Raw genomic sequence first — 13,631 nt, forward strand, 5'->3', positions numbered from 1 at the left:
GTGCATTTATTAAACTATGGAATGAAAATAATAATGATGATTAATTAGTAGTTAATGACCGGTGTCTGATGCATGTCTGAGACGTGTTCATTTGAAATTGTTGGTGTGACTCTGTCTAACCTTCAGCTCTGGTTGTGCTCAGGCCAAGTTAGACTAGTTGTTCAGCACACCTATCAAACTCAGTGCCCAGGGGTAAATAATTCAATTCTAAGTTCACAAAAACTTCCTTTTATATTACACAAGACTGATGCAGATATAAGAGAATTTAATGGACGATCAGATTCCTGTCGTAAACTCCTCAATAAATCTTAGCTGCTTCACCATGGTAACCCCACTAAGACGTTGACCCTTTATAATGTTGTAGGGGTCGGGAACCTGTGGCGCGTGAGCAAGATGTGGCTTCTTTGGTGACCGCATGGTTATAACTAGGGGCGGGATTCGATTGAAAAATAATCTAGTTAATTAGAGAATGTGTGATTAATTAATCTCAATTAGTCGCAGTTTAATGGTGTCAGAATATTTGCCACAAGAAGCCACATTTTTCAATTTGAATGAATCTGGTATATGACTGAATCCAATGATGGAGCCATACATACACTTAAACAACAAAATATTGTTTATTTTGCATCAGTTTGACAATAGCACAATAAATCAGGATGGTGTCTATATTCAAGTTTTTATATCACCTTATTTAAACTAAAGCTCTTTTCATGTCTTGAAAATATTTGCATAAGAATTTCACATACATTCAGAGTAGGGGAAACCCTGGCCATTGTGTAGCGAAAAACATCCCTGAACAAAAGCAAAGTGTAGTGTAAGTCGTGTTGCTAATTTGCTTCTGAGACTTGAGAGTTCTTGGATCTCAGTGAGGGATTCAACATTTCCTCTGAACCATCTGTGCAGATCGGATCGTACTTTGGCAGCGTCCTGCAGACTGTGGATGTAGACGGAGACTCCTACACAGATCTGCTGCTGGTCGGCGCCCCGATGTTCATGGGCTTGGAGAAGAACGAGCAGGGACAGGTTTACGTTTACAAACTCAGCAAGGTGATAACAATTGAGTTTGCTGGCGGCCATTTTAAATCCTTCAATGTGAATTCATGTCTCTGTTTTTTTTCTAGCATGGGAAGTTTGAACATGAGTTCACTCTGATGCCTGTCAATCAGTCTTGTTGCACCGCCCACTCCGAAAGCTGCACCAACCAGAACGAACCCTGTGGTGCCCGATTTGGCACCGCCATAGCGGCAGTATCTGATCTGAACCTGGATGGGTTCAACGACGTGGCGATTGGTGCGCCATTTGAGAACGACCACAGAGGCGCCGTCTATATTTATCATGGAGAAAGTACTTCACTGAAAGAGAAGTTTGTGCAAGTAAGGCCATGAGAATGTGCACCTTGATTTCTTGGATTAATAGCCAATAGACTGCATATAAAATGTGTAATAATTATTGATAGTAATCCATGTATAAGTGATGAACCATTATTTACACTTCTCTTTTGCCTCACCAGCGTATTCCAGCAGGCGGAGACGGAAGCAAGGTGAAGTTTTTCGGTCAGTCCATTCACGGAGTGATGGATCTGAATGGAGACGGAATAACAGATGTGACCATCGGAGGTCTCGGCGGAGCTTCCCTCTTCTGGTGAGTCTTGCACACTAATCTTCCGTCTGTTCTCATGGAGCAGCCTGCATTGTTGTCAACAGCTGCGTGTGTCTCACTGGACTGGCAGACAACTTCCTAACAAGCTCTCTTTTAGAAACCCCCTGTTACATTTTTCACTGCTGGACCGCAGCCTTCAGGCTTTACCCGCAAAACATCAGCCCACATGATCATTTAGCTTCCCATGCAGAACTTATCCCACCATTCCTGCTGGCTGTGGCTCAACCACACTGTGTGAAAACTCCATCTCCCAAGTGGCTTCGTATTTGAATAGTTTTTGGCAGAATCCTTCCACCGCTGAGTGGAGGCCAAAGCTGCTGTAGCTGCATCTGTTCCTTTTCGACGTTGTCTTAGATTTGCTGACTCATCTGACTTGTCTTCATCTTACCCGACTAGGTCGAGAGATGTGGCGGAGCTCCATGCCGTCATGACCTTCGACCCTGCCAAAATCAACCTGCAGCAGTCTCAGTACCAATGTGAACGCGCCGGACGCAGATCCGTGTGTGTGACAACCGAAGTGTGTTTCACCTTCAGGATCAAGTCTGACAAGCAGGATTTAAACCTGGATACAGGTGAGAGTTGCTCTCTGGTCTCTTATTACAGCTTTTCGGATACAAACTTTATTGTTTTTCCTCCAGAGATTCAGTACATTCTGAGTCTAGATGCTCTTCGTGCCAAAGCCAGGGCTTCATTTCTGGATTCTGATGAGAAGAGTGATCGCAGGATTACCAGGAGCGTCATCATGAAAGACCGAGAGAGGAAGTGTGTAAAGGAGACCTTCATCATGTCGGCAAGTAGTCACCAATGAGGCCTGAAACGTGGTTGCATCAGGCTATGGGCCTTTTTCCAAGCCTGATATCAGAAATTGTGAAACAGTTGTTTTAATTTTAGGAGGGTTGTGACATAACTGGGTCAGAAAACGCATTTGTCAGTTCTCTTTGACCTCGAGAGCCTATGAACTTTTTAGCCTCTACAGTGAGGAGTGAAGTCTCACTGTGGCACCTACAGGAGACAGACTGCAGGACGGCCCCACGGTTGTAACAAGGAACAGACCGCGTCTGATCAAAGTGTCCCAGATTCAGTCCTGACCAGCTGTAAAGAAGAAAGTGTTTTGAGAATTTGATACCATGATGTTTCAGGTTAAACAGCAGAGAGAATGAATCTTGTGGAGGGGTCAGTGAAATGCGACTGGGCCACTCACCAGTGCAGTTTTTGGGCTCTTCGTTGGAGTAACAGATTGCTGGGATTAGCTTCACTACAAGTACAAATCCACGGAAACAGCTGCAGGTGGTGTGTGGGACCTTTGTTTGGAGCTCATGCAGAAATTTCCTCTGTTCATGTCCAAACTGAAGGCCAAGGACAGAGACTTAAGATGGACAAGAAACTTGCAGACAAGGTTCCTTTGTGGATTTAAGAAGCAAACTGTCAAGGCAGGTTGGCCTTTTCCCAACAGTTCAGAATGACTCTGCTGCTGTCTGGAAAGCGCATCCTTAAAAGTACTGGAGAGATTCTCGGCAACTATGGCCACGTGACTGATGTGACATGATTTACTATGAAAGTGTCTTTACAGTACCGCTAGCTTTACAGGTACAGTAGCCCAGTCATGTGCCGGTTAGTGTACCGCCTCATGACTCCAGCTACTCTGGGTTTGGTGTGACACCAGGCCCAGACAGTGCGGACTTGGTGTGTCAGCCTATGGTTCTGCTTTCCTCCGTCAATACAAACAAACTAGTGGTGGGACTTAAGCCAGTTAATTACGATGAATTAATTACAACACAACAAAAATGTGTTAAAATATTTAAGAATTTAATTTAATTTGATTAAACAGTTTGCTCTCCAGTCAACAGGGAACCTTTGTCAGTGCAGTAGTTCCTGGTCCACTGATCCCACTGATGCACAAGACACGTGGCAGCTAGGATGATAACAACAACAACAAACATGGAGGAATCCCTGAACAAAAGCAAACAAAAGCTTCTGTTTGCTATGGTTCAGGGATGTTTTTCACTACACAATGGCCAGGGTTTCCACTACTCTGAATGTATTTGAAATTCTTACAACATTGAAATTCTGATACAAATATTTTCAAGACATGAAAAGAGCTTCAGTTTAAATAAGGTGATATAAAAACTTGAATATAGACGCCATCCTGATTTATTGTGCTACTGTCAAACTGATGTAAAATAGTATTTTGTTGTTTAACTGGATGTATGGGTCCATCATTTGTTTCAGTAATATACCAAATTCATTCAAATTGAAAAATGTGGCTTCTAGTGGCACATATTCTTATACCATTAAACAGCGATTAATTGTGATTAATTAATCACAAATACTTTTTTTTTTAATCCTAAAAGACATTAGGTTATTGTCGACTCTAAAAAATAGGAAGCAGTGCTGTTCACTGATGTGACCTTTGTGAAGCTCAACATTCACTGAAAACAAGTCTGACTTTCTATCAAGATCCTGCACACGTCTTCTACTTTATATGTGAAATATGCCTCACAACCTGCCCCATGAGACCCATTCAACAGCTCCAAATAGACAAAGCATATATAAACTGGACAAATTCCCACAGACTCTCAGAAGGACTAGAGCAACAGCAGGGAATTTGTTTTCCCAAATGGCTACATGAGAAGCTGGGAGACTTGTTAGAGGGCAGCTGCAAAGTGATGATTGAAATATTATTTGTAAGATTGTTGAAATATTAACAACAAGGTGCATCAAAATGTTGGAAATTAATTGTACCCAGCTTTACGTTTCAGAAGCAAAGCCTGAATAAACATAAGTTTAGAAAAAATAGAAATGACATGTTTTATGTTATTGGATATTTTGAAACACTCAAACAGGTGATAATAATAAAAAAAAAAATGAAATAGAAGTAATGAATAGAAATGTGTGTTTTTAGTGTAATTTCATTTTGACTTTTCTGTTTTTTTTCATCTCAGTCTTCCTCCTGCTTCTCTCTATGCAGACCCGACTGGACTTCCGAGACCCTCTCATGGTGTCCTTAGAGTTCCGACTAGCTGATGAAGACAAAGGACCTGTGCTGGATGAAAGTCTTCCCACATCCATTAATAAGACCGTAAGGCTGCTTTAAAACGTCTTTAATGAATTTTAATCTTCCAAATCGATGCGTCAGAGAGTAGGAGAGACTTAAACCCCTGCCATCTTCATCCATTTGTCAGGATTCTGGGTTTCTTGCTTGGCTCCCGAACATGCATCTATTGGGCAACATGAGCACCAACAACAGCTGACAGCGATCCTTCACTGTTTTTTTTTCTGAAGTTGACATGAGGGCAGCAGTCTCTTCCCACACTCTCCCATCCAGAGCTAGTGGTTGGGGTTTCCGAAGAAGTTATTTATTCTCTCCAAGATGGAGGGAAAGTGCTTTTCTGAGTTCAGAGAGCTCCACGCTCACCGTGTGCATCTGAAGCCCTGCCAACATCCTGATTCGGAGAGGGCAGTCAAGGAGGACGCTTTGTGTCCGGAATCTTCTCAGTTAGCTCTGGAGGGAGACAGTGAACTGTGTGGGCTCCATACCTTTCCAATGCTCTGGATAATCTTGAGGATCAGACATGGGTCTTAGATCTGACATGACCAACTCTACCTCCTGATGGTCTTCGCTTTACAAATGCAAAGCCGGAATAGGAAGTGTGTGTGGTGTCCTTGGTATATCAGCAAAGAAATGGAGTCAGTCTTTAGTATTTAGTGTACTCCTGCTCTTGTTTCAATGCCAGGAATTGAGTCCTCACAACCGCTTTTGGTCTGACTGAGGACTTAAACGTATGAGAGACGACAACACCTTCCAAGAGGAATGTAACCTGGTACACCCCCTTGTTTGTTTGTGCCTAGAGACCAAAGATACTGTGTGTGATATTGCCTTGTCACTGTATTTATGAGCGAGGTTGGCTTGTTTCTCACCAACGGACCAACAGTTGTTGCTTTGCTAAGGGGATAGCAGGTGTCAGCATGAACCATCTGAAACTTTTCAACAGTGATCGCTGGCTTCATTTCATCTGGTCCCCTGAACAGCCAGTAGCAACAACAAGCGTGACACATCCTGACTCCTCTCCGGGGCAGGGATGACCACAGCTCTCAGACGCACCAGGAAGTGCATTAGAACCTCTCCTGTTATTGTTACTGAAAGGAAAAGAGGGGTACACGTGCACTGAGAGGGGAAGTCATCAAACGGAAGCACGCTTTTGCGTGGGACATGACTCTTCAACTTGAGAGAAATGTTGACAAATGAAACTGTGACCTGGGACTCAGACAAAGGAAATTAAGGTCATTCAAACTGCAACCATCCTGCTGGAAGCACAAACAAAAACTATTGTGTATATAGTGTATTGAAGTTATTGGGTCTGATGAATCTTCTGGTTTATTCTCTAGATTCCTCTCGTGGACTGTGGGAGCGACCAGCGGTGCGTTGCTGACCTCTCGCTTCACGCTGAGTCAAATGTGAAGACGTAAGTGAAATCTGTCATCCTCCAAAACCATCCTTTGAATCAAAAACGTTTTTTTTTTCAGGGCATTATATGAAATACAGAATTAGACATTTTTTTGTCAAGCTCATGACTGCTCCCTTGTGGCGGAAAGAAGCAATGCACCAATTGATTTAACGCACGCAAATTGATGAAAGCGTTTTTAAAAATGAGGATCCGTTTGACAATGTTATTCGTGCTAATAGTATGGAAATAATAGTTACTATTGTTGTTGTTAGAAGTACTAGTATAGTTGTTATTTTCTACTTTTTTTTTTTTTTTTTGGAGGGTGACACTTTAATGATTTTTTTGTTTGTCTTTTTTAACCTGGCACTCTGATTTCTTCCCAGAACAAAAGATCAGAAACAGCACTTGTCTAGTGACCCTTCAAATTTCTCCCCAGCATGTTGAGATGAGCTGCTGTTAAAGTAATGATGGACTCTGTTTTCATTTTTGAAGGATGGTCATTAAGGCAAACAAAGAAAAGATAGACGTAAACATCAAAGTCCGGAACAGTCAAGACAACGCGTACAACACCAAAGTCATTGTCATCTTCTCGCCAAATGTCAATTACGTGAAAGTGGAGGTGAGTTTTGTTAATTTTCCTGAGGCTGGCGATACATTTCACATCGGCGCTTGTCTTCCAACAGCCAGACAAAGACTGCACACTGAACAACACCAAAGTGGAGTGTGCTGTTGGGTACCCCTTCCTGGGAAGCAATACCGAGGTAAAAGCAACTGCAAACTGCAGATCACAGTCAGAGTCAGGCGTTGATTTTAACATGCCTTTGGCAGGAGGATTTTAAAGTCAGGTTTGAGGTGAATCCTCTTCATGTTGAGCGACACATTCAAATCAACGTGACCGCAACAAGGTGAGCTCTCATCTGCTGCTGTTGAAGCTTCCATGGTGACACTGTATGTTCATGTATTCCTCCCAACAGCGACAGTGACGAGCTGCCGTCGACTCTGAATGACAACTCTGTGCAGATTTCTATTCCAGTGACGTATGAAGCTGGACTCATCTTCTCTGTGTAAGTAGCATGGACCCAGCGCCTTTCAACAGGGGTCATTCCTCCATTTGTCCATGACTGTAACGTCTGTCATATCCTTCTTCTTCTTCGTCTCTGGACTCACAGGCGACCAGTAGAGGAGCACATCGTGGTGAAAGAGGGCGAGACCTATGCCAGCGTTTTTAACGACACCAGAATGATCGGGGAAGAAGTCAACATCTCCTACACTGTAACAGCCGCAAACTGATGTGTTCATCATGGAGCCCACATGCTCTTACGTCCTGGTCTTGTGTCCTCAGATCACGGCCGACGCAGTGACCCCTCCTCTCACCCTCACTGTCCTGTATCCTCAGTATTCTCCTCGTGATAATGACCTGCTCTACCTGACCAGTGTGATCGCCAGCCCGCAGGTGAGTCTGCACACACACACACACACGCACATGCTTGTCTTCCCATCTTAGTGAGACTGTCATTGACATACGTAAACATAACCCTTTTCCCAGCCTCTCCCCCTAAACCGAACCATCTAAAACAAATGGCTAACCTCAGCTATTTTGTAGTTTAACCCTCAAAATGAGCCTTGACAAAGTGAGGACCGGCCAAAATGTCCTCACTCTGTTGATTTAAAAAATGACAGGATGTCATTTCTTTCTTTTGCAGGTGAAATGTCATGCGGCTCATTTGATCAACACTAAAATGCTCAACCCACAGTTCACAAAGCCGAACCCCAAACCTGAAACTCTCAGTGCCTACTTACTGGTGAGAGATTTTGGACACTGTGCTGTGAAGACTCTGCGGCTCACTTTGTGTTTCTTTTCAGAGTTGTGAAAACCTTGTCTGCCAGTCGTTTCAATGTTCCATCCCAGAGGCCAAATTCAGTCAGGTCAATGTCACATTCAGGGTCTGGAAACCAACCTTTATTAAGGTCAGTCTCAACATATGATGCAGATTGACCTGAAGTTGTTGAGATAAAGTTGATAAAACAAAGACTGTCAGGTAGTTTCTCATGACACGTGAGTTTTACTTTTCATTAACTTAGAGAGTTTTGCCTTAAGTGAAAGTTTAAGTCAGTTTTCTCGTGATCAACACAATACAAGTATATACTGACAGGAAAACGCATTTTACCACGTTTGATACTTGTGCAGGTGTTTCTGCAGACACCTACGACTTGAAATGGAGCAACTCATAGCTAACTATTGCGCAAAACACGTCCTTTCTGTTTGCGTGTGTATGTTCGCCCGGGGATTAGTGAGTTGTATGGCCACTGCCGATTCCTCCGACAGGTGAGGCAGTGCGAAAAAGCCGCTCTCGCGAATAAATGGCGTCATCTGCTGGTTCATTGTGGAACACAAGCAACGCCATTGTCAATTGCACAGTTCACGGAGTGCTAGGCTTATTTAGAAGAAGGAAGTAAGAATGATTGATGACCTTTAACACATGTCTAAAAAAATGATCTTCGAAGAAAATCATAAAAATAGCCAACACGACCATAACATGTTTTAATGTTATTTAAAAAATAAAATACAGTTCAGGCAAGAACACCTCTAATTGTTTCAGATTATTAGAAGCTTCATATTTTATTCACCTCAATAAATGCATTTTTTTTATTTTTATAAATGTCATTCATGCCGCTCATGAGTGACAGCGACTCAATGTGTCTGACAGGCGGAGTTCTCCAGCCTCTACATGTTGGTGAGCGCCACGCTGCGCACTGGCAGTGACCTGTTCATTCTGAGCAACAGTGCGAGCAGCAGAAGCGTGAGTCTCAAAGTCACTTTCCTTTCTTCTCTCTTTCAATACACGTACTCCTACTATATTGATGAGCATGTATGGTCCCTCAGGTGAAGATACAAGTTTCCAAAGAAACTCTGGGTGGAATTCCTATATGGATTATCATCATCAGCATCCTGATCGGCCTGCTCATCCTGGCACTTGTCATCTTCGCTCTTTGGAAGGTAACGCTTTTTGTTTTATTTATTGTGGTCATGGCGTAGTCCGCCACCAGTAGTTGTTGATGTTAGTCGATTGTCACTTGCTGACCAATCTTTTGAAGGCTGCATTACTTTCACACAAAACTTAACCTTACACTTACACAAAGGACAAGCAATGCTGTTTGTTTGTTTTAAACAACTCACTCTCTACCTTCCTCCCTTGTTTTTTCTAATTATATTGTAATCTTAAAAAACAAATTGTGTTTAATTTCTCGAACTCAAAATCAGTTATGATTTGAAATGTCACAGCTTTGTCTTCATATTTAGAATTTAGATATATAAATATAGATGGTATGGTAATTTAGGTGAAGAGGAGAGTGCGGGCAGGGTGAAATGGGTGGCAACAACTGACAGCGATGGACAGGGAAGCGTTACGGTACATTTAGATTTAGAGACAGTAGCTCTGACATGAAGGCCAGAGGCAGAGTTTGAATTGTCAGTTGAAGATTCTCTGGTTCTCATTGTGAAGATAAACAGAAAGACAAGATGAGAAACCGGTATATAAGAGGACAGCTCCTACGGAGAGTATTGGGGCCAAAGTTAGCAAGTACACTTGAAGGGGAGAGTCAGGGAACATGTTCAGAGTAGAGCAAAAGAAGAGGAGGAAGACAACCACTGAAGTTCATGGATGTGAGGAGAGGAGGAGGAACAAGATCAAGGTGGGTCGAGGTGGTGGAGGCTGACAGGAAAGATAGAAGAGGAAGCATCGTCAACCAGAGAATAGCAAAACAAAAGTCACTTTTGCGCTGTTGTGGCAAAGCCTGATGGGAATTTTCTGTACATTTTCTTCCACACTCACAGCAAAAACCTTCTGCTTTGCTCCTCCAGATGGGCTTCTTCAAGAGAAAATCCAGGGATTACTCGAAAGACGACATGATGGACTGAGTTTTCCTGACAGCTTTGACTCTGAGTGACTCGCTTTGAGCCGCCATGTCTCCCAAAGTGACAGGCAGTGTTTCTGAAATGCCCGAGGAGAGTCCACTCAGGCCCAGAGTTGCTTCAGTGCCATGACACGGAGAAGAAATGATTTCCTCCAGTAGTGTTTTTAAATTCCGGCTAACCTCTGGGACAAAGACTCATCTGGAAATCTCTCAAGCTTTTAATGTCACATGCAATTGCAATTAGTTGTTTTATGGGTACTGACATGGAGTCAGGAACTCCAGCAGCAGGACCAAAGAAGACGATGACATCGCTGCAGTGGTGGGCACAAGAGCATCAATACTCCGAGCTGCAATGGCGCTACTGTCGCTGAAATGGAGGAACTTTCTCGGGTGTTTACCACAGAGCAGCGGTGCCCAGAGCTCGAGTCGGAACCAAAAATGACGCCTTCTGAAACACTGAATATTTTAGCTTTTAAAAAAATATATTTTTTGTTTGTGTTGTTGAGTTTAACGGTATAGCACAGCACATGTTGTTTGTGTTGAAGCGCTGAACAACTTGGACCAAGTTCCAGACCTCTGCTTTGCAACAGGACAACAGCTTTTCTAGTTCCTCAAAATGTGTTAAAACTCATCTTTATTTAAATTCAGTATAGTTCCTTAAGTGTTGCAAGAGAGGCTGAGACACGTTTCAAAGTATTTCACAGAGAGAAGACATGAATACAAGATGTTGAGATCATGATCACAACTAAAATGCCTTTATCTTGACACTCTAGGACTTCTTCTTTAAACTTATCTTACACTTCCTCCCCAGTCCCACCTGCCTCTTCCTTCATCTGGTGAAACCTGTCAACACCCTTCCGTGTCCCTTTCCTCTCCACGTGTACAAACCATTTGTGCCACGGACAGATTCAATAACTTGGAATTTCAAAACAACAATAACAATACAATAATTGCCTGTGACTGAAAACACATGTTGGTAAATATAAAAAAACTCTCAACGTTGGACGAAATTGATAGAGCATGAGAGAAAAAAGCAAAGAGAGTCAAACGGCTTCCATGAGGACACCGGGTGATGTTGGTTAGTGGCAGCACAACAGTGAGTGATGCTGTTTCATTGCAAGACGGATTGTGTGTTCTTTGTTGGTGGTTGAGTGGCTGTATGTGCCACACGAGGCACAACAACCAGCAGAGGGCGTCCCCTGCCTCGTGGCCTATGTATGTATGTATGTAAGCTCTCACCAACCATTTCTCCTCAGATCAGCGGACACTTGGTTGTTCAATTTGTTGACCAGTGACCAGCTTAGGCTTTTATGGCTTCAAAGACCGGAGTCCTGACGAGTCAGGAAAGAGTTGAGCAGGGATTTGGGACATTTTGGCCCAGGCTGTAATTTCACAGGACATAATGAAGGAACCAACTCATGTCCACGTGTTTCTTTATGCTTCATGCCTCACTTTTTAGATTTAACGCTGTATATAATGATAAAAATGTGAGTTTGTAAATATTAGTATGATCTGTTGCTGTGTTGCAGTTGTTGTGTAATTTAAAAACATCACAGTTGCCACTTCTCTCAGGTGCCTCAAGAACTATGGGCATTCGTCATCATGCAAATGTGTAAATATGTGGATAAAATAAAGGTTCACAGGAAATGTATTGAAAACATGCACAACAGGAGTCAAGTATTTTCTTGTTTGGTGACTTCCGTTTGTTAGTCCTCTAGACAATATTGGTCACCGTGTAAACATCCAGATGCAGGAATAGATCTGGGAAATGTACTGCTCACTAAGTGAAAGAAAATCACACAAAACAAAAGCGGTCCGCTGTATTTATTTCAAATAGTAATTTCAGAAATGCCTTGGAAAGTGTTGTAATTCAATTCACTAATGTCAAAACGTGCTCTATTTTTCTAAATTAGTGAGGTAGGTTGCGATATTTTAATTGGTTCATATAACAAAATAATTCTTGAAGCAATGGATTGAATATGATGATAAAAATTCTATGTGCTCAAATGCGACAATAAAAATTCAATCAAGTGCAGAAACTAAAAGTGGTTTACATACACCCACTCATCTATGGCAAAAATAATATTGGCAAGACTAAATGTCAAATGTGTTTTACATATTTAGAAATGTAATTGATGGTTTCATTATTAAAACTCGAGATTTTTCCAACTCATTTAAAAGTCGAGTCTTTTTTTATTATCTTTTTTATTTAATTATATATATTATTTTTTTCACGTATTACCTTGAATGTGTCAGTTGACATTAAAAACAATTTCCACCATGTCCACCACCGTCGTCAAATTCCACTGATAGTCGCAGTTACTATGGTGGCCGGGAGGGTGAATTTCGCCGACAGAGAAATGTATTGGAGGGTGTTAGGTGAAGCCCAAAGAGGACCACCTACGATTAATCAGATTTAGGACGTGACCCAGCCAGAGGAAGTTTGACACGTAATGTTTAGAATGTGTGTATCAAAGCTTGACAACATTTGTAGAATTACAAACAAAAACAACATTAATTATACAATCTAACTTGACGATTGTCATTTTATTATGACGCTCAAATGCTACATAATGCTCAGTCACATTCAAGATGTTAAAATTCCACGCACTATGATCACACATTTTGAAGCCCTTGGTTCAAAGGCTCAATTCAAATAAATAAAATACTAAAATACTTTTTTTTCTTGCCATTTGTCTTTATATTTCCTTTTTTCTAATGGTTGGCATAAGTTATCTGTCTCATACTTTTGGGGGTGTTATTTATTGTATTATTTTAAAATGCCTTTTTGGAAATTAAATGCTCAGGTTCATATTTTATTCACAATATAGAGAAAATCAATTAAACAAATGTAACATTAAACCAGACCTTTGGGGATTTGAGGCCAACGATGTGATTTACATGTTTACTGAGCAGTAGAAAAAAGCAAAAACGTATATCACATCTAAAGTGGAAAGTATACACTCATGATAAAATGATGTATAAATCTTTGCATCAACCTGCATTGCGGAAAAAAAACCAAAAAAACAGGGGTTGAGTCCAGGGTAAGTCAGTTTCATTGACATACGGGTGACAGGTCCTGAAAGTCTCTGGTCAAACGTGTCCAGCTACTCTGGGATACAGTGAAGGACGCATCAGCTTTGCTGCCCCATCTTCTTCCACTTCTTCAATGTCCTCATCTCGATGAATCGGCGAGCCGTTTTCCAGGACGGCATCTTGGTGGATGAGATACTCTTGTGAGATTCAGTGGACGCCTCCTCCTGAGGTTCTGGTGTCAAGGCGTCAGTAAGATCATCCCTTTCGAGGTTGCTCTCCTCATCTAGTTTGTTGGACGACTGCTGGTCTTCAAAGTCAGCCTGGAGCTGAGCCGAGAGCTCCAGGTTACGTGAGATTTCAATATTTAGCTGAAGCTTTAACTCCTCCATCTCCTGCCGAAGAGTGTCCTCGTTGAAGGAGGTCTCTCTCTTTAGGATGTCCATCTGTTCCGCCATTGTTCGACGAATGGCCTCCTGTTCTGCCCTCAAGGTCTCCATGATCTGCAGGTCGTGTTTCACCTTGTCAGCATGAGACTCGATCTCAGCCTCAAGTCTCTGTTTGAGGGTGTCAGCTTCC

General features: G+C 42.1%; 1 protein-coding gene across 2 annotated transcripts in view; it reads left to right on the forward strand.

The window, feature by feature from the left end:
- The window catches only part of itga1 (integrin, alpha 1), a 47,399-nt gene extending 35,713 nt beyond the window's left edge, over positions 1 to 11,686 (forward strand). For both annotated transcript variants that reach the window (XM_053853371.1, XM_053853372.1), the window contains exons 13-30: positions 904 to 1,047; positions 1,122 to 1,373; positions 1,511 to 1,641; positions 2,056 to 2,231; positions 2,298 to 2,449; positions 4,628 to 4,738; positions 6,046 to 6,122; positions 6,597 to 6,723; positions 6,788 to 6,865; positions 6,933 to 7,009; positions 7,079 to 7,168; positions 7,274 to 7,376; positions 7,447 to 7,557; positions 7,808 to 7,906; positions 7,968 to 8,072; positions 8,813 to 8,905; positions 8,989 to 9,102; positions 9,967 to 11,686. In XM_053853371.1, coding sequence (XP_053709346.1) covers positions 904 to 1,047; positions 1,122 to 1,373; positions 1,511 to 1,641; positions 2,056 to 2,231; positions 2,298 to 2,449; positions 4,628 to 4,738; positions 6,046 to 6,122; positions 6,597 to 6,723; positions 6,788 to 6,865; positions 6,933 to 7,009; positions 7,079 to 7,168; positions 7,274 to 7,376; positions 7,447 to 7,557; positions 7,808 to 7,906; positions 7,968 to 8,072; positions 8,813 to 8,905; positions 8,989 to 9,102; positions 9,967 to 10,023 — 2,097 coding nt within the window. In that variant the 3' untranslated portion in view covers positions 10,024 to 11,686. The remainder of the gene's footprint in view (positions 1 to 903; positions 1,048 to 1,121; positions 1,374 to 1,510; positions 1,642 to 2,055; positions 2,232 to 2,297; positions 2,450 to 4,627; positions 4,739 to 6,045; positions 6,123 to 6,596; positions 6,724 to 6,787; positions 6,866 to 6,932; positions 7,010 to 7,078; positions 7,169 to 7,273; positions 7,377 to 7,446; positions 7,558 to 7,807; positions 7,907 to 7,967; positions 8,073 to 8,812; positions 8,906 to 8,988; positions 9,103 to 9,966) is intronic.
- The last annotated feature ends 1,945 nt before the right edge of the window (positions 11,687 to 13,631 follow it).

Source organism: Synchiropus splendidus, chromosome 1 (assembly GCF_027744825.2).
Source record: "Synchiropus splendidus isolate RoL2022-P1 chromosome 1, RoL_Sspl_1.0, whole genome shotgun sequence".
In the NCBI taxonomy this organism is placed as follows: Eukaryota; Metazoa; Chordata; class Actinopteri; order Syngnathiformes; family Callionymidae; genus Synchiropus; species Synchiropus splendidus.